Source organism: Gossypium hirsutum, chromosome D09 (assembly GCF_007990345.1).
Source record: "Gossypium hirsutum isolate 1008001.06 chromosome D09, Gossypium_hirsutum_v2.1, whole genome shotgun sequence".
In the NCBI taxonomy this organism is placed as follows: domain Eukaryota; kingdom Viridiplantae; phylum Streptophyta; class Magnoliopsida; order Malvales; family Malvaceae; genus Gossypium; species Gossypium hirsutum.
Genome location: NC_053445.1, coordinates 21,956 through 49,112, shown reverse-complemented (window position 1 = coordinate 49,112; position 27,157 = coordinate 21,956). Strand labels below are relative to the sequence as shown.

The 27,157-nt window shown below is 35.1% G+C and overlaps 1 protein-coding gene across 4 annotated transcripts; it reads left to right on the top strand.

Moving 5' to 3' along the window:
- The first annotated feature begins 2,132 nt into the window (after positions 1-2,132).
- LOC121221199 (ATP-dependent DNA helicase At3g02060, chloroplastic) lies at positions 2,133-9,938 on the top strand. 4 transcript variants are annotated; one of them, XR_005918715.1, is made up of 14 exons: positions 2,215-2,959; positions 3,097-3,322; positions 3,564-3,809; positions 4,140-4,274; positions 4,664-4,788; positions 5,419-5,558; positions 5,995-6,065; positions 6,333-6,494; positions 6,901-6,987; positions 7,080-7,253; positions 7,540-7,584; positions 8,330-8,686; positions 9,016-9,426; positions 9,543-9,938. XR_005918715.1 is itself a non-coding variant. In XM_041101854.1 (13 exons), exons 1-13 carry the CDS (start codon positions 2,352-2,354, stop codon positions 9,115-9,117), a joined length of 2,478 nt encoding a protein of 825 aa, XP_040957788.1. In that variant the 5' UTR covers positions 2,133-2,351; the 3' UTR covers positions 9,118-9,938. The 4 variants fall into 4 exon arrangements, 1 of the variants encoding a protein (XP_040957788.1); XR_005918716.1 differs by having other exon boundaries at positions 9,016-9,443; XR_005918717.1 differs by having other exon boundaries at positions 9,016-9,452.
- The last annotated feature ends 17,219 nt before the right edge of the window (positions 9,939-27,157 follow it).

Genomic DNA, 27,157 nt, shown 5'->3' with positions numbered 1-27,157 from the left:
GAGTGTGAACATTAGGACTTGAACCTAAGACCTCTAGGATAACTTAAGAATACTTAACCACTTGACCACTTTACTTCCTTATTCTTATTCTTGCACACATTTTAATAAAAATATATGGGATGTGACACAAACAGAGGCACAAATGTGCAAATAGAGGTACCGAAGTGCAAATGGAGGCACTTAAGTGCAAATCAAGGCACGAATGTGCAAATAGAGACACATATATGCGAACAGGGGCACTTCCAAAACATCCATACACAACTATAAATCAATTAAGTTCTTTTCAAAAACATATATATAACTCATGTATGTCTATCTGATTACAATTAAATCCTTTCACTTTACATTTAATAGGAAATAGTTAATAACCTCAATCCAACAATAACAATTTATCCACAATTTAATTAATTAATTAATAACAAAATAAAACACAAATATATACATATAAATTTATACCATGAACTTACTTGGTACATTCAACTAACGAATAAATTTGAAAGGACTAGTCTACGAATTTTCCTTTTCCCCAGTTATCCTCTATACGGTTCAATTCTTGATTTATATAATAATTAAATTTAATTTATCAACTTCAAATACATTATCAAACTCATTTTTATGCATATGACCAATAAATTTTCATTTTACAAAATTTACCTAAACTTTTACACTTTATTCAATTTAGTCCCTAAAACTAAAATTATTTAAAATTTCACATTTAACCTCAAATATCCAAAAATGATTCTAACAGCACCTCAAATCAGCCTTTACACATTTGAAAATTTTACAAATTACATGCTAAATTTTATATATTTTCATATTAGTCCCTAAGTTCAAAACTATCAAAAATTCTTTTGCACAGTAGTCCTATTTAACAATCAAGTTTACAAATTCATCATTTAACACCAAGAACATCAATTAACCATCAATAGCAAGTTTCAAAATCTTTAACAGTTTTATGAATTAGTCCCTGAGTTAACTAGATTACACAACAACAATCTCAAAAGCATAAAAATTATTAAAAACGGATTAAAAATACTTATCATGCAATAGCAGTTAGCTTTGGCCGAAGCTTAGGTTGACAACCATGGTGGTTTCGGTGGAACAAAGGAAAAAAATGAGGAAGATGTTTTTTTTCCCATGTTTTAACTATTATTTAATATTTTAATTACTAAAATTTTATTTTATTTTAACTAAATTAATGGCTTAAACCGTCCACCAACATTCAAAAAGAGTATAATTACCTTTTTTATCCTCAAAACCTCAGTTATTATGCATTTTTAGTCATTGGTGATGAAGTTTTACATATTTTACAATTTAGTCCTTTTTCTTTAATTAATTAGTCAAATATTAAAATTTTTGAACCAAACTTCAATATACCTATATAATAACTCTAAAAATATTTTAAAAAAATATTTACGAGTTTTGTTTACAGAAACAAGGTCCCGATACCTCATTTTCTACAACCACTTGACTTTAGGGATAAACCATTTGTACTTAAAAATTTGTTCAATTAGCAAAATTTACTAGATCAAAATTAAATATAATATTATATTTGACTTATAATTATTAAATAATAATAATTATGGACTCGCTAATCGAATTTGTAATCTTGAAACTATTGTTTACTAGTTCGATTTACGAAAACGAGATTTTGAAATCACATTTTCTGTCACCATTAATTTTCAGATGATTACAAACCCAACTTTGTAAAAATTCATAAAAAAAATTATTAATTAAAAATTATAATAGGTTCACAATCTCTTTAGATGACAGATAACAAGATATCTCCAAAATAAGAGTATATCTCACTAAATAATAATATTCTCGTACTAAAACCATTAACCATTTACTCAAATTCCAAATGAAAAACATTTGGTAACCAAATACTCAAAAACCTATTGAAAACTCAACTTTCTAAAAATTCATAAAAAAAATTGTTAATTAAAAATTGATTATACAATCCGTTTATATGATAAAAAACAAAATATCTCCAAAATAAAAATATATCTCACTAGATAACAGTATTCTCTAATAACTACTAAAACCTTCAACTATTTACTCAAATTATTAATCAAAAACACACTTTTGTAACTAAATATAAATAAATAAATTTCTTTTATAAAAGTTGATTGGAAGCTAACCAAAAATTTTCAGGGGAAAATATCTGTGTCCACACGTACAAAATGACTTGATAAATATCCTCACTTAGTCCAAAACCATAAAAACTCTCTTAAACCTCCTCTTGTTTATCCCCTGTTCTGTGCCTCTTGTTTATTCGTCTTCCCCAGCCCAAAAATGCCCACTTTTTCTTCTTTTCTCTGAGCATTCATTTCTCCTCTTCTTCCTCAACTATGGGCTCCCTCCATCCGGTGCCACAAGTCTGCACTCCTCTCCTGCTGAAATTCAGCCCTTCTTCTCCTTCTATCTGGACCCTTTTCACGGTCAACCGCTCTTTCCTCTACAAACAGAGATATCCATTATTAGCTACCATGGCTGTCTACACTCAAGGGCGTCTCCCCGTCTCAAGTCCCAACACCCACAAATTGGCTCCGAAAAGAGAAAAGATGGAGCTTGAGACTGATGCCATCTCCATTCTACACGAAAAGATACGCCGTGACCACGGCAAGAGAGAGGCCACAAGGCCTGGAATGGACTCTCAGGAGGCTGACATGTACATTCAGCTTGTGAAAGAGCAGCAACAGAGGGGATTGCAGAAGCTGAAAGGGGATAGGGAGTGTAAGGAAGGAGGTGTCTTCAGCTACAAGGTTGATCCTTACACGCTGCGTTCTGGGGACTATGTTGTTCACAAGAAAGTGGGTGTTGGCAGGTTTGTTGGGATTAAGTTTGATGTTTCTAGGACTTCTACTGAACCCATCGAGTTCGTCTTTATCGAGTATGCTGATGGAATGGCTAAGCTCCCTGTTAATCAGGCTACTCGCATGCTCTATCGATATAATCTGTAGGTTTTTCTGCCTCCTTTTTGCTCTTGTTGGATTAATTTTGCTTTGATACCTGCTCCTGTTAGGATCTTATGGTTGAAATGTGAAAACAGCTTTCAATTGCGTCTTTTAAGGCATGTTTTGGTCGTATTTTCAGCCCAAATGAAACAAAAAAGCCTAGGACCTTGAGTAAGTTGAGTGACACTAGTGCATGGGAGAGGAGAAAGACCAAAGGAAAGGTTGCAATTCAAAAGATGGTTGTAGATTTAATGGAGCTCTATTTACATAGACTCAAACAAAAAAGACCTCCATACCCAAGGAGTCCTGCCATGGCTGAATTCGCATCTCAGTTTCCTTATGAACCCACGCCAGATCAAAAGCAGGTACCACTTTCAAAACTTTTACCTTTTTCTCTTACTGAGCTATACCTTTCATAGGTTTTATTGCACTTCAAGGACTTGAATAATCATCTCAGTTATTGTTTAGATCCCTTTGGTATATTCCTGAAAGCAGCAATCTTTCATTTCCCACGAACTCCTACTTTTTCAGCAGTCACTGGAAGATTCAGAGATTGATGAGTAAAATGTTTTTCGTCTGCTAACATGAGCGATTCCCTTGTTACAGGCTTTTATTGATGTAGAGAAAGACTTAACCGACCGAGAAACTCCAATGGATAGATTGATATGCGGAGATGTTGGGTTCGGTAAAACCGAAGTTGCATTACGAGCCATATTTTGTGTGGTGTCAGCAGGGAAGCAAGCTATGGTTTTGGCACCCACAATTGTTCTTGCCAAGCAACATTTTGATGTCATTTCAGAGAGGTTTTCCAAGTATCCGAGCATCAAGGTTGGACTTCTTAGTCGGTTTCAGGTACAAGAAGTTCATTCACTGGATTGACCTCATTCTCTGACTAAAGATTGGTATCACAAGCTTTAATAACTTACTTAAACTTGAGGAGAAGTGCTGGACTGGGGGTGGGAAGAGTTTGGTTGACATACTTTCTAATCAAGATATTAAAAGTTCCATATTGCCCTATAAACAGATAATGGCAACAGAGTTGTGTCATAAATTTTGTTGATGGGGTTTACGGGAGGGTTAAAGATATTTGCAGTTTCATTCTCACTTAAATATGTATATGCTGGATCAGAATTTTTCATGAAGGCTACTGTTTGAATTGATATGGCCTATTTGAACATGCAGGGTAAAGCAGAGAAAGAGGAGCATTTGAACATGATAAAAAAGGGTGATCTAGACATTATTGTCGGAACTCACTCACTTCTGGGAAACCGTGTTGTGTATAATAATCTAGGCCTGCTTGTAGTTGATGAGGAACAGGTTTGCCTCCAATCCTTGTCACTATCTTCAAGTCCTTGACTGCATAAACAATGATATTATCTAAGGATTTCCAGGTTTTTGCTTTTGTAGCACTTCAATTCTGGTAAGATTTAGCTTTTTTTTTTATGTAATGGATTAGAGTTGATGATTATGATTTAACCTCCTCTACAATCTTTCAGTCAAGGGAAAGTAATGAAAGCTTATAGCCATGCTGGAATTAGCACCATCATCAATTCATGGTTGTAGATATTAAATGGTGTAGGGAACACTGTGTGTTAGAATTTGTACTAACTGAATTCCTTGCAATGATCTCTTGTACTTTTAGCTAATACAAGTTGTGCCCATTTGGCAGAGAGATGCTTGATTTTCTTGTTTGTATGTTTATGCAGAGGTTCGGTGTCAAGCAAAAGGAGAAGATTGCATCTTTTAAGACTTCAGTTGATGTCCTTACTCTCTCTGCAACACCTATACCCAGAACGCTTTATTTAGCTTTGACTGGTTTCCGTGATGCCAGGTAATATTTGTCAAAAAATCTAAATTGAAGCTTCTTTGGTGCTGGACTTAATCCTAGATTCAGATATCCAGTTAAGTTTGGTTATTGTGATGCCTTGGTGGAAAAAGGGTTGAGTATCAACCATGTCATTGACGTGTGTAAGCTCAGACAAGTTTTATCTGAAAAGTTGTAATACCTTTTACATGCATTGTAGATGCTATGAGTGCCAAGGCTTACCTTGCACATTTTTGTATAAACATGAATCAATGTATTTGGAGGAATGCATTAGGAAACGGGAACTTTGTCATTACTGTAGAACAATATAAACTGATAGATCAATTTTCAGTTTACTTTTTAGGAGTCATATGATCTGTACCATGCTTTTAGATAAGTGATGGCTATTCTTTAAGTAGGTTTCATGAAGTTGCCTCAAGCATTGTAAATATTGACTTGCTTATTAGAATCATATTCCATACTTCAAGAACCTATTCAGAGGCCATTTAGTTTGTATTCATTCCGAGCCTTGAATAAATTACCTGCAAGCAGTGAAAGCATCACTTTAATAGAATTGGCATTTCCTTGAACTTTAATTTCAGATTACTTGTCCTATAAAATCGGTGTGTACTTACTGTCCTTCCTTCATCCTTTCAGTTTAATTTCTACACCACCTCCAGAAAGGGTTCCTATCAAAACCCATCTTTCAGCATTTGGTAAAGAAAAGGTCATTGCAGCAATCCGGTATGAGCTGGATCGTGGTGGTCAAGTTTTCTATGTCTTACCTCGAATTAAAGGTAATGCCTTAATCCAAAGTTTCCTACTTGTTGCACTTTTAAATGTTCTTATCATGCCATTATCTATATGGTTTAGTAATATTTTGTGCTAGTTCTTTTCTGAGGCAAATATATATTGTAGGCCTGCTGCTCTTGAAAAATGGTAATATTGATAATCTTGTCTATATATGTTTATGTATTTGTGGAAAAATAACTATCATCTAATGAGTTGAATCACAGAGCTGATGAATTAGATCAATTAAGATGTCCTTTTTACAGGCGGGAAAAAATGGGGTGGGGGAGGTAAAATGAAAATAAAAGAAAAGCTACCAATGATTAACATTCATATGCTGAGGGTGCGTTGTTTAGATGATTTCCTAGTATATATACATTTCTGTTGTTGTTTTATGTTTCTCTCATTCAGTTTGTTAGTATTGATTCCATTCTTATGTGACAGGATTGGAAGAAGTGATGGATTTTCTTAAACAATCATTTCCAGATGTTGATATAGCTATTGCTCATGGGAAGGTATTTCTTGTTTTTAATATTTGAATTGTGTTTAATTTTTAACGAGCTACCGTCCACTAGACAATAATTGAGTTTTGGCTTTTGAGTGTTATCACTTTTTTTTTTTTTTTGAGAACTGAATTGTGTATATGTGACTACATGTTAAATTGTGGATATCATGCTTTCATTTTCAGAATCTTAAAAGTAAACTATTTTACAGAAGTTGAACTTTTCTTTATTTATCAGTTGATTTGAAATTATTTTGGTTCTCATATGTTACTCTTACAGCAATATTCCAAGCAACTTGAAGAAACCATGGAGAAATTTGCGCAGGGTGAAATTAAGATTCTTATATGCACAAATATAGTTGAAAGTGGGCTTGACATTCAAAATGCAAACACTATCATAATCCAGGATGTTCAACAATTTGGCCTGGCACAACTGTATCAGGTCCAGCACTTTCATATTCTTCTATCTCATTTGTTCTTATGAATTGTCAAAAGATGCGGTAAACGTTGAAGAGCACTATCAAATTTTTTATCTGGAAAATAATTTGAGGGGCATATAAACTAATATCTTGGTATACTTTGAGACTTCTCCTTTTCAGTTTTACCTGGAATAATGATGTGTAAATTAAAGGGCTTTTAATGATGCACATGTGGCTCTGTATGTATGTTCATGTGATCTTTTATCTTCTACCAGGGAAAAAGTTTCTTGTCCAGAAGGATTTATGCACAACATTTAACAGGCTACAATGTTGTTCATTCTCATGACAGAGAAAATAGAATACTTTACTGTAGTTTTATATCTCCTGTTTACTTTGTTAATGTTGTTATAATTCTTTCAATTCCCATAGTTGCGTGGAAGGGTTGGGCGGGCGGATAGAGAAGCTTATGCATACTTATTTTACCCTGATAAGTCCTTACTATCTGATCAAGCATTGGTATGTTTCCTATGTTTGCCTTCACTTTTGTTGTCAAATATGCTGAAATGAAATCGTAGAAGTGACCTGGCATTACCATGGTTGTGCCTCAGGAGAGGCTTGCAGCTCTTGAAGAATGCCGTGAGCTTGGCCAAGGTTTCCAACTCGCAGAGAGAGACATGGGTATCAGAGGCTTTGGTACCATCTTTGGTGAGCAACAGACAGGGGATGTTGGAAATGTTGGCATTGATCTTTTCTTTGAGATGCTTTTTGAGAGTTTGTCCAAGGTATGTTCTGGAGCCTCTTCTTTTGTTGGTTGATTAGTGGAATTAACTATTTGGAAATCTAGCTGTCTACCTGGATGCTGTGTTTTCCAGTCTCCTGTCTGCTATATTCGTCCAGTTAGTTAAGTTATAAGATTTGATTCAGCTTCACGGCCCTTCTCTATCAATAAACAGGAAATTTCCTAGCTGATAGTTGATATCTACTATTTTTGTTAAGCTTCCAGATTTCTACCTGCTGGTATCAAAGTTTTTGCTTGCAATTTCTGACTTTCGCTCACCCCCTTTCCAGGTTGAAGAACACCGTGTAGTATCAGTTCCTTATCAGTCAGTGGAGGTATTTTACTTTGGAATTTGTATCTTCAGAAAATATAATATGATGCTCTTAACATTAATTGCAATCTGAAAAGTATATGAGATTATACACTATGGCTTATTAGGTTCTGTTCTTATTGTGATCATACAAAAACTTTGAATGGGGAAGCCTAAAACTTCATTAGGATTTCATCAAAGCATATAAACTGGAAATAATGTTATTTTATGATGTCAAATATTGCAAACCAACATCCTTTATTTTACATTGACAACCATTTCTAAATGACATTTTCTAACCCATTCACCTGAAATGCTGTACTAAGAGAATTAGCATTCAAACCAGCTAAGAGTTCAAATGCTAATTCTCTTAGTTTGCCAAATCAACTATGGCTTAGAAACCTGGGTTTGGTTCTGCCTCCTGACTGCAGTTCCTAGACAGGGAAAGTCTATTGGTACATGAAAATCAATCTATTTTGGAAGCATTAGGTAAATAAAGGGGAAACATTCTATTAGCTTTTTAAAAAGCGAAAACGTGGGGTTTGGTTTTGTAACTTCAGTCAGAACTTTTATTGCACCTTATGAAATAATCTCTTGTCTTGATTGCTGGATATTATTCCTCCCTTGTAGTTATTTTCTTGAATAAAAGTTCTCTAAAGTTTAGATTTTAGTTGATGGCAAGTGAATCCAACCTGGATACACTTGAATTGCACCAATTATGTCAGTGGTTTATGAATTCTAACATGGCTTTGAGATTTTCTATTTGCTAGATTGATATCAATATAAACCCTCATCTCCCCTCTGAGTACATAAATTATCTGGAGAACCCCATGGAAATCATTAATGACGCTGAGAAAGCAGCTGAGAAAGACATCTGGAGTTTGATGCAGTTTACAGAGAATCTTCGCCGTCAATATGGAAAAGAGCCATATTCCATGGAAATTCTTTTGAAGAAGCTTTATGTAAGGCGAATGGCAGCAGATCTTGGGATCAACAGAATCTATGCTTCAGGAAAGATGGTTGGCATGGAAACCAGGATGAGTAAGAGGGTTTTCAAGCTGATGACAGATTCCATGATATCTGATGTGCACCGGAATTCTTTGATATTTGAGGGAGGTCAAATAAGGGTAATTATTTTTTATTTACTATATTTTTTGTGGCTGTGAATAGCAGCACAAAGGTTGAGTAGTTTGCCTTTCTCATGCATCCTATACAAAGTTTGAGTAGTTTCCGTTTCTCATGCATGCTATATTTGTCAAGAGAGTGATAATAGTCAGCATGCTAGCTCATTTAAGTTCATTAAGATGGGAAATAAATTTGTTTGAACCTTAACTTAATAGCTTCATGGATTACAGACTAGCACGACCATGCTGGAATTTGTATTTGAATTCTTGAATTTAAATATATCATGATACTTTATTTTATTATTATTAATTTCTTGATGTGTATATTGCAGGCAGAACTACTTCTGGAGCTGCCACGAGAGCAGTTGCTAAATTGGATCTTCCAGTGCTTGGCGGAACTTCATGCTTCGCTTCCTGCTCTCATTAAATATTAGTAGAGCATGGTCTATTTCACTTGCTGCTGGTTGCTCTATGAAATTTTTTTTTGGAAAGGAAGCCCATAATCTCTCGTGCTCCAATGCATTTTGGTCCATTGTATAAATCACATTAGATGACTGGGGAGAAGAAAAGAAAAGGAAAGAACAGAAACCAACAGCCATTTATGAATACGTAGGAATATAGCATGGGAGGTGGTAGGATCTGATTATGATTGCATTTGTGCGCTGTGTTGAGGCAAGAAAAACAAGTTCTTTACAATTTGTCACGGCAATTATTGTAGCCTTTGATTGGCTCTCCTTATGCTGGTTAGTGGTTATATAAGGTTGCAACAGTAAGCAAGCCAACTTATTCTGCTCATGCTTTAGTGCATTAATGGTCGTCTTTCTGATTTGATGTTGCTGCCTGCAATTGAGTTATGCAGGTCTCTTTCCATAAGCTTAGCATCACAAGGATGTATGCTTGCTGAAGGTAGAAAAGAGGATTGGGAGGTTCGTCATTCATGCCGCTCGTAACAATTACTTTGAAGCTGTAAGTGTTTGATAAGCATTGCCTCATTGGTGGTTTAGGATATGGGAAGTGTCATCGACATTTATGTTCCTCTCTTTCTATATATATGAATTTTAAAGTAAGAAGCAGAAAGTGTTGAGTCTGTAAATACTTTCGGTGATTGGATTTTGCACCGCATTCTTTTGAAGATCAACATTTTACAGATGTAACTTTTCATAAAAAGAAAAAAGAAAAAAATTTGGAAATTATGAATTAAACAAAAACGGGTTATTATAGGCGGCAAATGCAAATTAGATTATTGTTTTGTGCACCTGAGTCTCAATTTTTTTTTCTAGTTTTCTAATAAATTTTGCAACCATCATTATAGTATAGTTGTTTACTGAATATGGTTAATGGTTTTGCATTCTGCAAACAAAAGCACAACGAATACTAAGATTTGCTTTCACAGTTCAATTTCTTCATGTATGTGGAATTTAGTTCAGTGAGTAATTATACTATTTAATTCAAAGTATAACAAGTGAATTACACACTTAAGCATAGAGATTTCACTTTTGTACCTGAAGACGAGAACATTCACTTCCAAATTTTTTTTTTGAGAACTTAGGCAATAAATGCTCAATATTTACAATTCAGTTTGCACTCTTTAACAAAACAATTCCTCAATAAACATATTTAAGTGCTCTTAATATTCTCTCATACATAACCTAGATAAGTCTCTTAGCATATCTCAATTTTAACTTGTTAACATAGAATTTAAGTGAATACATAACTTTTTGAAATTAGTTATTACAACATAAACATTCAAAGCACAATGTGTTAAAAGATATGATCTCTAGATATTACCGGTACAATATCGATCAAATCTCCTCAAAGGGTTGTGTTGATTTATTCGAATCTAATTCAATCTTCAACAAACATAAATTGGTTTTCATAGATGGACTATAGTATTCAAAATATCTTCATATTCACTAGCCTAAAGATTTTGCTTCATTAAATTACTAACTCAAATATGGTAAGTAACTTCATCACTTCAGTGGCAATTCGTAGTTGGCATTTTTGAGTGTCACTTAGCTTATTTAGCACACCTTGCCTCAACAATAGCCAAAGTAATAACAAATTAGACATGAAATGTTATATTTGTTGGATCTGATGTTCTGAGTGTAGTATATTTGTTTGAAAACTTGTAATTTTTTTGAACAGATTAGTTAATAAAAGAAATTCACGGATTACATTATTATACTTTGTATAATTGTCCTCATATGATTTTTGCATGCAAAGCAAAAGAGAAGCAAATATTAGTTCACTGGTTGTCTGATGTTTAAATTAATACTAAGCGATATTATGTGGTCGGATCCTAATACGAAAATACAAATTATACCTGTCCATGGGCCGGGCCGAAAAAAATTTCGGCCCAACTCTTAGGCCCGGGCCTGGCCCTGGAAAAAATAATAAGCCCGAGCCCGGCCCGATTTTTAATAAACACAAAAAAATATTTTAAAATTAAAAAAATATTTTTAAAGTATTTTAAAATTAAAAATTAAAAAATAAAAATAAAAAATATATTTATTATATTCGGGCCGGGCTGGGCCGGGCTCGGGCCAAAAAAGTTGAGCCCGAGCCCGACCCATTTTTTAAACGGGCCTCTTTTTTTTTGCCCAAGCCCATATTTCGGGCCTATATTTTTACTCGAATCCTCCCATATTTCGGGCGGACCGTCGGGCCGGGCCGCCATGGACAGGTCTATAGTAGACAAACTTAAATGTGTTCTTAGTCTAATCGGAAATAAGCAAACCGATTAAAAGACTAATATGCTATCAATCAAATCCAATTCGGGAGATGCCTTATCTTGCACATCAGAGCGAATGACTTTCAGAAGATAGGGACATAGATGTGACTAACTAGACTGACAGTGCATTAGACTGGACCAAAAGAGAATGGATCTTGAATCCATTTATAAATTTATTCACTTGTGATGTTCATAGTGTGGCATACCTAAATCACTCGGACTATGTATGTGTGACTCGTATACTTTGATGTAAGTAGAAGCCTGAGTTCAAATAGACAAGGAATCCAAAGCTGGTGCGTTGGGTATACTACTTCTGTAGTATGTAGTGTTATTAACAATAGTGAAATTCATAACCTAAGACTTGGGTAAATGATATTCTCTTATTGGCATTACATGATTGATGAAAAGTAAACATGGTCATGGGTCATTCTCCCTATAAATAGATGGCACCGGTAGAGTTCAAATCACACCAACAGAAAGAACGAAAAAAAACAAAAGTTTCTTCGGAGTTTTCGATATTGCTATTTTGGCAGAAAGTAGTGGAAATTTATTTTAAGAATAAATTTTATTTTCTGGGAATTGCAATTCTACCAATTTCTATTTAAGAGAGATTTACTTTCATATTGAAAGTAAAGAAAATATTTTAGGTTCGGTATTTGATTCAATTTGTTCAAGTCTACACTTGAAGCAGTTTGTGGTACGAGAATAGTGGAGAAGATTCTTTGGTTAAAAGTCTGGAATGACAAGGATCCATTTATCTGAAAACACAAGTATGAATTTGGTTTAGGGTTTATTATTATAAATATCTTTTCAAAATTTTTATTTTTCGCGACACAAGAAAATTATTTTTGAATCAGATTTTTTCCAATAATTGGCATCAGAGCGCCATATTTGTTGAAGTATGCTTTAAAACAAATCATGAGATTATTGGAATTACATACTCGTTTTACCTTGTTTATTAATATAAGGCATTGCCATTATTATTTCAGTTTCTTTTTCTGTATATATAAATAAACTAAATTGTAATAAAGTCATAAGAAAATATGATTATACTTAAAAAGGTCATTAGTTAAGTATTATTGTGGGTTGAATAACAATAATGCATTGAGACCAATGTATAGTTAGTTGGTGTCAAAGAATTGTTATTGTCATAGAGATGTCAAAATTAATACATGAGTATGTGCTAGAGAACAACATATTGGACTAACTCGCTATGATTATGTTTATTGGATTATTATGTAATAGTCACAATATTACTCATAGTGATAACTATGTATATGATCCTTAGACTTAAGATCATCATTGTCCTAACACTGTGAGTCGTATATTTTGGATGCAATCAAAACGTCTATCGTAACAAGTTGTACTATAAAGACTGATGTTGGATATACCACAATCCATGTAATGAGATATTGTTGATCAAGATAGGATTTATCCCTGCAACATAATGGAAGCAATATCTTAGGCCTTTTTTTAACACTCCTTACTCGTATTTAACTCCGGAATAGGGTATGAGACATTACTAGAACACTTACACATGTAAACGTATTAAGCCGAGTTATAAAATTTCATTCAAATTTAAACTCTTTAAATTTTTAACATGCTTTTATAATTCTTTACAACATATTCTCAAAATATTATATTCATAACAAATAGGGCCTACGAGACCCGATACTTACTCATGTAATTCAATGCTTCATTTCCATTTTATTCAATTCACAATCTTTCATGTTCACAATTCAAATCAATTTCTCAATCCAATATATATATCAATACCACAATAATTCTTTTAATTCAAATCATATCACTAGAAACTTCCATTTAATTCATGTACACTTCAATATCGTCAAGTTCAATACTAATACGTATTCACCATTTAACTCAACGTTTATCGATTATACCATTCATTAACACATTTATAAAATTCTTAGTATTACAATGAAAACATCACTTAAGCTTAAATAACAACATCAAATCAACTCATCATCCCCTTTTTCGTCATTTTATTCTTCAAGTATGAACTTAGTATTTCATTTCCTTTCCACACCCATTTCCTATGAATATCACACAAAACAATAACATATCGTTCAACCATAGTCACAAGCTAGTACATTTAAACATAGTTCTTTTTGGAATTAACCACATGATAAACCATTCCAAGTAAGTTTACATAATTTAAACATTATCACCCTTTCCATGATCACAAGCATATTCCCATTTAGGCACTTACCATTTCAATGCATAACTTATAAATTTAACGTGGCATAATTCAACCACCACTTGGCCAAAGCTTAAGCGTGTACACTACACATGTTAGCCAAATAAACATATAGCGTAAGCATTATAAGTATGGCCGAGTTCAACATTTATTCATGTATCAAACTTACCAACATGAGTTAATCCATAAACCATTCATGGCCTTACTTTATACCAACTCATATACCAAATATACCATATTCACATACTATGAAACTTTATTTTCCCATATGAGCTTAAACCATGATCGATAATACGCAAATGTAAGCATCATTTCTATTTTAACGTTTATCGATTATAATCGAGCATATAACCAATTATACACAAATTATTCATATATATAATTAATTTTCCTCCTCCTCCTCTCCATTCCACATCCTTTATGAATAAAACATGCTTAAATAACATTATACATAATTTTACTATTCACTTATATTTAAATTCAAAGCTGTCTATTTGAGTCAGAGTCACTAAATCATTTTTATCCAAAGCTAAAGAGCTCCAAATTAAGATCCGTTAATTTTCCCCAAAACTAGACTCACATTTTTTCTTACCATAAAATTTTCAGAATTTTTTACTTGGCCAATTAGTACAGTTTATTCTTTAAAGTCACCCCTGTTTCACTGCTCAACATCTCTGACCTCTCTTCACTAAAAATGAATTATCTCATTGTACATAATTCGAATGATATTTCTATTTGTTTCCTTTGAAAATAGACTCATTAAGGATTTTAAGCATATAAATTATAACTCGTAATTATTTTTTTACAATTTTTAATTATTTTTCAAAGTCAGAATAGGGGATTCCGAAATCAATCCGACCCTGCCTCACTAAAATTCAAATATCTCAAAATGTATAACTCTTTTTCATATTATATCTTATTCACTCTCTAATTCAATTTCCACCATTTTTGGTTATTTTTCAAAGTCACACTATTGTTACTGTCCAAAACTATTTTGTTGCACATTTTACTTTTTCATAATTTCATTACTTCTTTTCATCTTACACAAGGGTCGATTAAATATCGAACCCAATATTCATCACGTAACCTTATTCGATTCACATATATTTTCACTTATCCAATTTCCCCGATGAACACTTCGAAATATTAACCGTTACACGGTGGAATCAACACTTAGCAACCACATTATAATAAATGATACGGGGAATCAGCACATAGCAACCCCTTTCACAATCAAGGATACGGTGAAATCAGCACTTAGCAACCACCTTATAATCAATGATATGGGGAATCAACACATAGCAACCCCTTTCACAGTCAAGGATACGGTGGAATCAGCACATAGCAATCACCTTTATATTCAATGATAATGGGAATCAGCACATAGCAACCCCTTTCACAGTTAAGGATACGGTGGAATCAGCACAGAGCAACCACCTTTATATTCAATGATACAGGGAATTAGCACATAGCAACCCCTTTCATTCAAAGAATCCCTGTCAAATCCGAGTGTTCAACCGGGAACCTTACTTCACAACATTTTACCAACTTTTCTAATTTATTCACATTTTGTAATCTACATCAAATATTTATTCTATATTCAATCATATCTCAACAATATATTAAATAAAATTAAAACAATAGATTATTCACATACAAACTTACCATCATGCTTTCAAGGTCAATTCCTCATCTTTCTTAGTTTATAATAACACATTTAACTTATTTAACACTCACGTTATTCAATCTAGTCCTAAAATCACACTTTGACGAAAATTACATTTTTACCCCTAAAGTTTGACAAAATTATGATTTTACCCTAAAGCTTGTAAATTAAACTTCATCCCTTATTCTTATGTATTATGACATGCAGAACATTTTTCCCTTATATGACAACATCTAATTCCCACTCTAACACTTACTTATGAACAATAGGTATTTTTACCGATTATGTTGTTTTACTCGTTTTCACTTAAAATTGCTTAGCAAAAGTTGTTTAACATAATTTCAAGCTTCATATTCTACCATAGAACATCAAAATAAACACATTTCACCTATGGGTATTTTTCCAAATATAAACCCTAGATTAAATTATTGCTAGAATAAGCTAAATCAAGTTACCAGGACTCTAAAAACGTACAGAACATTAAAAACGGGGCTTGGAATCACTTACTATGGAGATTGGAAGCTTGAAAACCCTAACAATGGCTTCCCCACTTGTGAAATTCGGCCAAGGCTTGAATATGATGATTTTTGGCCTATTTTGTCTTTTTAATACATTTTAATTACCAAAATACCCGTAACTTAAAAATTTCCTATTTCACTTATCACATGTCCATTTTTGTCCACAATGTAACCAATGGTCTAATTACCATTTAAGGACCTTCAATTTAAAATTTCATAACAATTGGACACTTCTAACATGTAGAACTCAACTTTTGCACTTTTTACAATTTAGTCCTTTTGGCTAAATTGAGTGCCCAAACGTCGAAATTTTTAAACAAAATTTTCACGAAATCATTGTGTGAAATTGTAGACCATAAAAATATAATAAAATAAATAAATTTTTCCTCGCCAGATTTGTGGTTCCAAAACCACTGTTCCGACTAGGCCCAAAATCGGGTTGTTACATTTTGGTGGAGTGAGACTAGAAATGTATGGTCATACTCAAATAAGTTGATATGAGATATCACACTTGTAACACCCCTAATCTGTATCCGTCACCGGATTAAGGTTATGGAGCATTACTGAATAAATGGAACACTTAAATATACCTTTCACACATAGTCATAATCATAACATGAATTAAATAGTCACATACATATAGTCCCTAAATCGAGCCCTCAAGGCCCTAGCAATACATTAGAAATAATTTGGGACTAAATTGGAGACATTTGGAAAGTTTAGGAAAAATTTAGAAAATTTGAACTACAGGGGTCACACGATTGTGTGGCCAGGCCGTGTGACTCACACGGCTGAGACACATGCCCATGTCTTAGGCCGTGTAACATTCAAAATAGGGACACACGGTCGTGTCCCCACTCGTGTCCTCATATGTATAACTCTCGAAATAGCCTCACACGCCCGTGTAACAGCCTAACTTGCATGCGATAGAACCTACAGGGGACACACGGCCGTGTCGCCAGGCCGTGTGTCACACACGGTTGAGTCATACGCCCGTGTCTTAGGCCGTGTGTATATTAATTTGCTAAAAAATCAAGCCATTACCAACTCTAAATCATACATACACCTAACAATATTTTTATGCACACAATCAAAACATCAAACCTTACCAAAACTTGCATATAATGACCAATTCAATAGTCTTAAACCAATCAACCAATGTGCCATTCAAGGCACCTCAATTGTAAACATTCAAACTTACCTAAACATGAATACTTTACCACATTTCAGCCATACACATCTAGTTCAATACCATATCAAAACATACCATATCTTGACCATATTGAAAACAATTCCTCACTTATCATTTTAATCATTCAAACATGCATCAAAACTTAATCATATGAACACATACTAATAAGGCATCAAAAGTACCAAACTAAGTAACTTATACAAACCAAAACATCAAACAAACATTCAACTAAACATCAATATAAGTCCACCTATACATGCTATTATAACCCACAGCCAAAATGCTCAAACTACCAAATTAACTGCTGGATAGAGTGATAGGTCTTCAACGAGCTTCCAACCAAATCAAATCTTCCGATGATCTACAGGAAAAGAAAACAACTAACGTAAGCAATAATGCTTAGTAAGTTCGTAAAAAAAGGCAATTTAACTTCTGACTTATTAGAATAAACAACTAAGCATAATTTTTACTATACTTTAAGCTAACTTTCTTTTTCTATTCATTACCCCTCTCATGGATAATTGGTGTAGCCTTGCATATACATGTATATTTATTTTTCCTTATAAGCATTTTATATAATCACTTTACTTAAATGTTTCTTATTACCATAACACTTTCACATTTAACATATAATCATTCTGTAATTCATCACTCATTTTAAACTTTCCTATAAACATATCATCCCAGAATCACTTACTTTCACTAAACAAGGTGAAAGCTGAATGAATAAATTAATCATACTTGTTATACATTTATGAATCACTTATAGGTTTAATATTGAAAATGGTTCATCTATGCTTCTTGTACTATAATAATTCAATCCAAACTCATACATATATGTATATAAACATATATCTTTAACCGAATAATCATCAATATAACGATACTCATATATGATTAAGTAATTCATTGAACATTTAACATTTAACATTTACTAATATCTTGACTATACATTAGCCTTTAACATTAAAATAATTTTGTAAATTCCATTCACATTTAGCCTGATGAACTTGTAACATGACTTAGATACTCGAGTAACTACATCACACATGAGGCACCATAGATGCATAACAGGGGCACCAAAGTGTAAATAAGTGTACAAATGTGCAAACAGGAGCACCGTAGTGCGAACAAGGACACCGAAGTGTATACAGGGGCAAAGAAGTGCAAACATGAGCACCGAAGTGCCAATCCTGTACAAGCGCGCATTCTAACCCTATTGACATGCCAATCGTATCCTAATTGTTTACTATGTCCAAATGGGCATTTTAACAACATTATGTCTTTCATGAATCAGAGACACTTCCGTATTTCTCAATACACATGCTGTAATAATTCATAATCATTCTGAAATCACATATATCATATTTTATAAATATTCAATAGTTTTCTAATAAATCCTTTCTCACGTTATATTTAGTTATCATATTTCGAATTCCAACTCATATTTTAAACATCATATATAAATATATACATTCATAAGTCAGCAGTAACATTATATATATAGGTATGTACAATTCTATACCTACGAACTTACCAAGCTAAATTGCAGCAATGATTAAGTACAAGGACTATTTGGTAATTTTCTCTTCTTCTCGATTTTCCACTCGTTATTGATATAAATTAATAATTTCATTCCATTCATTAATTCAGATAGTAAAACCAATTCATTTTATGCAATTTAGTTATTTTTGACATTTTTATAAAATTACCCTCAATTTTTCATTTTTATTCAATCTAGTCCCTATATCCTAATCATGCAAATAAACCAATTTTATTAAAAACCCATACCACCCGAATATTAATAGCTTTTATTACAGCCCACATTTGCAACAAATTCACATCAAGTCCTTGAATTATTATTACTTTAATAATTTAATCCCTAAACATTTAAATCATTAAAAATTACTTTACAAATTAATCATAAATAACAACTAATACCTTAAATTAATCATTTAACATCTAAAATCACAAAGATTCATCAATAGCAACTTTTAAAATCTTTAATAGTTTCAAAAACGAAGGTATGGGTTTCCTAGACCTAGTTGTAACGATCTAAAAAACATAAAAATTACAAAAAACGAATAGTTTAGAGGCTTACAAGGAACCATTGTTAACCGAAACTTGAAGCTGCTCAAATGGAGTTTCTTCATTCTCTTTTTGGTGAATAACAAGGTAAGATGATACTTTTTTATTTTTTTTTGTTTTATTATTTTAATACTTTAAACATTAATTAATAAAATAATTCAAATAATAACTTAATAATCAACCACATTGCCGCCCACTATCACCAATTATGGTTAATTTGCCATATTAAACCATCCATTTATATTCATTAAGCCATTTAATCATTCAAATCTAATAGTGAGCAAGTTTTACATTCTTTACGATTTAGTCTTTTTTAATTAATTAATTATCTAAATATTAAAATTTCTTAACAAAACTTTAATACGACCTTAATAACACTCCATAAATATTTAATAAAATACTTATGGGTTTACAAAAATGAGATCCCAATACCTCATTTTCTAAAATCACTTGACTTTAAGGTCATACCACTTGAACCTAATTGTTCTCTCAAATAGCATAAATTACCAATTCAACATTTATTTTAATACTATATTTGACTCGTAAATATTAAATAATAATATTTACAAACTTGCTCGTCAGATTTGTGGTCTCAAAACCACTGTTTCCGACACCATTAAAAAATGGGTTGTTACAACACTTATTTGTTTATTGTAATTTGCTCAGAAAATCAAGAAATATGAGATTGGACTATACAAGTGAAGGTTATGTCGAATCACGGCTTCTTCTAACTTGGGTGGCAATGATTCATTGTTAGATGTCACTCATTGCTTGTAATGATTCATTTGGTATTTAATTTAGTTGTCACATGAATTAAATTAATTGTTGAATTAATTTAATTTGATAGTTAAACATTAAACACATTATATGTACAAATTTGTTATACATAAATAGAGAACATATATAATTAGTATATGAATTTGATTCATACAAAATATTAATTGTATATATTTTACTGAATTTATTAATATAAAAATTATATTAATTAATTTCGGTCAAAATATAAAATACGTGAAAATTATTGGAAATGTATGGTTATAACCCGATAACCCATTTAATTTATTATTTACAAATGTTGTAATTTTATAAATATGGCCTGCGTGTCATGCCATTCTATACTTCTCTTGTACTTCTCTTCTCATCTTACTCCCTCGTATGTAAAACGAGGTTCTATAATTATAAATTGTATGAGTTGATATGAATTAGAGGAAAAGAAGGTTGGGCTACCTAAAGTGGAAAAGAAGCTTGAGAAGTGGCATAAACCCTTAGGATTCCCTACGGTTCTCCCATTGGCTTGGAAGGAACCACCTAAGTTTTATGGGCTATAACAATTGCATTTATTTATTGCTTTATATTTTATTGTATATGATACAATTGATGATATGTTAAGCATTCATGTTATAGTGCCATGGGTTGCGCATGGGAGCCCGCAACCATGACACATTCGTGTGATCCATCAAGTGGAAAGGAGGTCATTTGGCCCGATCGGACTGACCCATTGCTTGAAGAGATTGAAGGCCCATCTACAAGCTCGTCACATATGGAAACATAATCTTCGAGGATATGCAATCGTAGATTTGATATGTAATCTTAGAAGGTATGATTTTGTAATCTTAGAGATTTGATTTGTAGATACCATTCGATCTTAGCCATTCATGTGATCTGTACCGTTGGATTTGGGGGAGGCTCTACTATAAATAGAGGCCTCTCCCCTCATTGTAAATCACTTGAGTTTGGAAGAATAATAAGCGTTCTTGAGAGTATTCACTCAAATTTCTTTCTCTCTTGTGTTCTTAATATTCTGTGGCTCGTTCCTATTTCATTCTTTGTTCATCCTTGTTTGATCTTCGAGTTGCTTTTGTTTGTGTTGTTTTCAAAGGAGGAATTTGGTTGAATCCTTAACTTGTGGGAGTTAGGCTGACTTAGGCGTTTTGGGAAGTAAGAAACTACCTAAGGTCGCACAGATTGCGAGGCAAAAATCCTAAGTCTGTGACAGTTGGTATCCAAGCCAATTTTTTTTGAAAGCACTCTTGAAGGATGTCGAGAGAAGTTGGTGAGAATGAGCCAATGGAGACCCGTGGGAGGGCTAGAAAGGCTAGTCGATCGAGGGACATGTTGTCGAGCTTGGAAAATCGAGTGGTCAATCTCGAGGAGTCTGTTGGTGACATGAGAGAGACACTCGAAGTGGTTCTGACCCATATGGAGGAACTGAGGGAAGACAGTAAGGAATTCGTGCTGGACACTCTTATATCCACTTCAGATAAGTTAACGGTAAGGGATGAAGCTCTTGAGGCCCTGGTGACTACTATGAAAGAGGAGATTGCTGAGCTTAAGGGGGAGCTCACAATCTGTAAGGTCGCTCTAGGAAGTGGGATGTTGGCTTCAGGACTGAAGCAACGTCATGTGGATGTTCCAAAAATTGAGAAGTTCAAGGGGGCTAGGTCTGCAAGAGAAGTGGACAACTTTCTGTGGGAATTGGAGCAATATTTTCGAGCAATGGGCATTGAGGATAATGCCGCTAAGGTAAACACTGCTTCGATTTACTTTACTGATGTTGATCTCTTGTGGTGGCGACGTAGGTCCACAGATGAGAAATGTGGAGGAACGACTATTGGGACTTGGGAGGAGTTCCAAGGAGAGTTAAAGAAGCAGTTTTATCCGTAGCATGCTGAAAAGGAGGCTCGTGCTAAGTTGCGCCGGCTTACGTAACAAGGCACCGTTCGAGATTATGTGCGGGAGTTCAATGAGCCGATGCTTCAGATCTTAGACTTGAATGAGAAGGAAGCATTTTATTGGTTTGAGGATGGGCTAAAAATGTGGGCTAAGCAAGAGTTGCGTCGCCTAGGTATCACTGATTTGACCGTAGCCATGGCTGAGGCAGAAAACTTTTACAAAGTTGGTGAGAGGAAGTTCGACAATAGTGACGCTTCCAAGGCCAAGCCAAGACCCAAAGGCAATGGTGGGGGAGACAGAGAAAATTGAAAGGAATGGCGAAGCCCCAAGGGCTAATGATGGTAGACCATGGGATAAAAAAAGGCCAATGAGATGCTATCTTTGTCAAGGTCCACACAGGTTTAGTGCTTGTCCAAAGAGGGCCACTTTCAAAGCTATGGAAGCGCGCGAAGAGGAGGATCATGACACCAAAAGTCTTAGCTCAATATTGGGTGGTGTTGAAGACAAGACGAGTAATGGGCTGATGTTTGTGGATATCATCGTGGCAGGCAAGAGATTGAATGCTCTTGTTGATACTGGTGCATCCGATTTGTTCATATCCAAAGAGATGACAAAGGAACTCGGTCTCAAAGTGGAGGAAGATTTGGGTCGAATCAAAACGGTGAACTTAGAAAGTATTCCCATAACGGGTGTGGCTAAAGGGGTGGAACTCAAACATGGCGAGTGGACAGGCAAGGCAACCATTAAGGTAATCCCAATTGATGATTATTATTTTGTAGTAGGATTGAGTTTGCTTGACCGACTTAATGCGGATATTCATCCTTCCGAGAATTACATGACGATCTCTGATTCAAACCATCGATATATGGTGCGAATGAAAAGAAAGGGAAGCATGAAAGGCAAAACATTGTCGGCAATCCAATTTGCCAAAGGAGTACATAGAAACGAAGCCTCCTATTTAGCCACCTTAAGGGACAATATGGATGAGAAATTCGAGGGCGAAATTCCAAAAGAAGTGAAGGAGCTGCTACAATCATTTCAAGATGTAATACCGATGGAGTTGCCCAAGACGTTGCCATCGAAGAGGGAGGTGGATCACAAGATTGAGTTGTTGCCTAATACTGAGCCGCCAGCAAGGGCACCATATCGAATGTCTCCGCCTGAGTTGGAGGACTTGCGGAAGCAGTTAAGAGAACTTCTAGATGCCAGGTTCATTAAACCTATCAAATCCCCATTTGGTGCGGCAGTGTTATTCCAAAGGAAGCATGATAGGTCCTGAAGATTGTGCATTGACTATAGGGCCTTAAACAAGATCACTATGAAGAACAGGTATTCCATTCCTCTTATTGCAGATTTGTTCGATCAACTTGGTAGCGTGAGATGGTTTACTAAGTTGGATTTGCGATCGAGGTACTACCAAGTGAGAGTAGCCGAAGGGGATGAGCCTAAAACAGCCTGTGTGACTCGATATGGGTCTTTTGAATTCTTGGTGATGCCATTCGGGTTGACAAATGCTCCGGCCACATTTTGCATCCTAATGAATAAGGTATTACAACCTTTCTTAGATCGCTTTGTGGTTGTTTATCTTGACGACATTGTGGTGTATAGTAAGACGCTTGAGGAGCACGTTGGACATCTGAGGGAGGTGTTCCAAGTCCTACGGGAAAATGAGTTGTATGTCAAAGAAGAAAAATGCTCATTTTCCCAACGAGAGGTGCCTTTTCTAGGCCATATTGTGGGAGGTGGCACGATCCAAATGGATGCAAGTAAAGTCCGAGCAATTTCTGATTGGGAGCCACCAACCAAGGTAACAGAGTTGCGGTCCTTTCTTAGTTTAGCAAACTACTATTGACGTTTCATTAGAGGCTACTCTAAGATCACTGCACCCTTGACGGACTTATTAAAAAAGGGTAGAGTATGGGACTGAGACTCTCGGTGTGGGAAAGCTTTCGACCAAGTAAAGCAAGCAATGATGAGTGAACCTATACTTGCTTTACCGGACTTTTCAAAGGCGTATGAGGTACATACGGAGGCTTCAGACTATCCAATTGGGGGAGTATTGATGCAAGAGGGGCATCTAATTGCTTTCGAGAGTCGAAAGTTTAATGAGACAGAACGGAGATACACGGTCCAAGAAAAAGAGACGACTGCTGTGGATCATTGTTTGCGCACATGGAAGCACTATTTGCTGGGTTTGAGGTTCGTGGTATTCACTACTAATTTTGCAAATAGTTATTTCCTAACCCAGAAAAAGTTGTCCCCAAACAGGCTCGTTGGCAGGTTTTCCTAGCGGAGTTTGATTTTAGCATGGAGTACAAGCCGGGGAGTGCCAGCATTGTGGCTGATGCACTTAGCCGAAAGATGGAATTTGCAACGATAAGCCAACCCAATAGTCTCTCATTAGAGTGCATTCAAGAAGGGTTGTCCCACAATTCCACGGCCAAAAATTTGATTAAGCTTGCCAATGAGGGAAAAATAAGGCGATTTTGGCTCGAGGGAGAATTACTATACACTCAAGGACAACGTCTATATGTGCCCTAACATGGGAACTTGAAAAAGGAAGTATTTAAGGAATGTCATGATTCAAGATGGGCTAGTCATCCGGGCATGCACCGCACTTTGGCTCTGTTGGAGGATCGATTTTATTGGCCTCACATGAGTGACGATGTGGAGACTTATGTGAAAACTTGTTTGGTGTGCCAACAAGATAAAATCGAGTTGAAGGCTCCTGCTGGGTTGTTACAGCCTTTACCTATTCCGGAGCGCCCATGGGAGAGTTTATCCATGGAGTTTATTGTAGGTTTGCCTAAATCTGATGGATTTGCAAGCATTTTTGTTGTGGTGGATAGGTTTTCGAAGTATGCAACTTTTATCCCCGCAACCAAGGAGTGTCCTGCTGAGGAGGCTGCTCGCTTGTTTCTTAGACATGTGGTGAAGTATTGGGGAGTGCCACAGTCTATCATCAGCGATCGAGATCGGCAGTTTACGGGACGATTCTGGACAGAGTTTTTCAAGTTAATGGGCTCGAACTTGAACTTTTCAACCAGCATGCATCCACAAACCGATGGGCAAACTGAACGAGTGAATGCGTTATTGGAGATGTATCTTTGGCACTATGTGAGTGCCACACAAAGGGACTAGCCAAAGTTGCTCGATGTGGCTCAGTTTTCTTACAACTTGCAAAAAAGTGGGGCGACAAACCAGAGTTCGTTCGAGATAGTGACAGGACAACAGCCACTTACACCCAATGCTGTTGCGACTCGTTATACGGGATCGAATCCAGCAACTTATCGATTTGCGAGAGATTGGCAAGAGCAAAATGATTTGGATAAAGCTTATCTTCACAAGGCAAGTAAATGCAATAAGAAGTGGGCGGATTAGAAGCGAAGGGATGTGCAATATCACGTCGGTGACTCCGTCCTTGCTAAACTGCACCTGATTTTGGACACAATGGGTTGCATAAAGGGCTTGTGCGACGTTATGAGGGCCGTTCTGAGTTGTGAAGAAGGTAGGCAAGGTGGCCTACAAGCTTGAGTTGCCTAAACTCCATCCAGTGTTCCATGTGAGTATGCTTAAGCCATTCCATGAAGATGGAGAAGACCCAAAATGAAACGAGTCCAAACGAGCACTGATGGGGTAAATACCGCCTATGATAGAGAAGTTGAAAACATAGAGGGGATCATGTGATCAGATGGAAGTACTATCGACCGCGGCATGAATACCTAGTCCGATGGAAGGGATTTCCCGATAGTGAGACAAGTTGGGAACCCGCTGAAGCCTTGTGGCAATTCCAAGACAAGATAGATTGTTACCATGCAGAGGACGCGATGAGGACGTCGCTAGATTTGGTGGGGGAGAATGTCATGGGTTGCGCATGGGAGGCCGCAACCATGACACATTCGTGTGATCCATCAAGTAGAAAGGAGGTCATTTGGCCCGATCGGACTAACCCATTGCTTGAAGAGATTGAAGGCACATCTACAAGCTCGTCACATATGGAAACATAATCTTCGAGGATATGCAATCGTAGATTTGTTATGTAACCGTAGAAAATATGATTTTGTAATCTTAGAGATTTGATTTGTAGATACCATTCGATCTTAGCCATTCATGTACTTGATCTGTACCGTTGGATTTGGGGGAGGCTCTACTATAAATAGAGGCCTCTCCCCTCATTGTAAATCACTTGAGTTTGGAGGAATAATAATAGTTCTTGAGAGTATTCACTCAAACTTCTTTCTCTCTTATGTTCTTAATATTCTGTGGCTCGTTCCTATTTCGTTCTTCGTTCATCCTTGTTTGATCTTCGAGTTGCTTTCGCTTGTGTTTTTTTCAAAGGAGGAATTCGGCTGAATCCTTAACTTGTGGGAGTTAGGCTGACTTAGGTGTTTTGGGAAGTAAGAAACTACCTAAGGCCGCACGGATTGCGAGGCAAAAATCCTAAGTCCGTGACAATAGGATATTGATAAATTATTAAAGGATTAAATGGACAAATGTTGCCATTAATGTAGATTAATTTAATTAAAAAACCCCTTAATAAAATATAAGTTAGATTGCCTTCCAATATTTACCCTCGTTAAAGCATCGATTGATACAATTTGGGATCTGTTAAAGCGAAGTACATGTATCTATCTTGGTCAACGCGAAGATAAGCAAGTGATATTTGCTTGTTTGATATTGGTTAATAACTTAACTAGGTTACTCTAATATGATAGATACGGGCAAGAGATCTGGATAAATCATGAGATGATTGGAACAAATAGAGAGTTACATGTGATATAATTGCAAGTGTTGTTTACTTAAATACATGATTTTGGAGTAAAGCCAAAGCTGACTTAAAAGAGGTGAAATATGAATCCTTACCCATTAGAAAAATTTAGAGAATGCCTTCCAAAATTAAAATTTAAGGGTTATTAATTTTGAATAATATAGTGGGGCATCATTTAATAAGTCTTTTTAATGATTATATAAACTGGTAAATATACTTATGAAATATTTTTATTATAGATTAATTATGGCAAACAACACAATTTCGTTATCATTGTGTTGGTATTGAGAAGGACAAGTTGAATGACTTGAACCCTTGATTGGTCCATAACTTGAGGATTATCCTCAACAAGAATGGAATTTATATGTCATTGAAGAACCCGGTCTTATGAGCTAGCAGCTAATACCTTTAGAGCTGACAAGGATGCTTATAAGAAGCATCTTAGTGGACATGTTGGACATAGGATGTCTAATGGCTTTGCCTCCATGACTCCCCTGAGCTTACCAAAAGCAATATGGAAGGGATATGGTATGCCCGGAATGAAACATATTTTTTGAGTCCAACACCTCCAAGGGAATTAAATGAGGGGCCAAAAAAAAAGACATAGTAAAGAAAGAAGG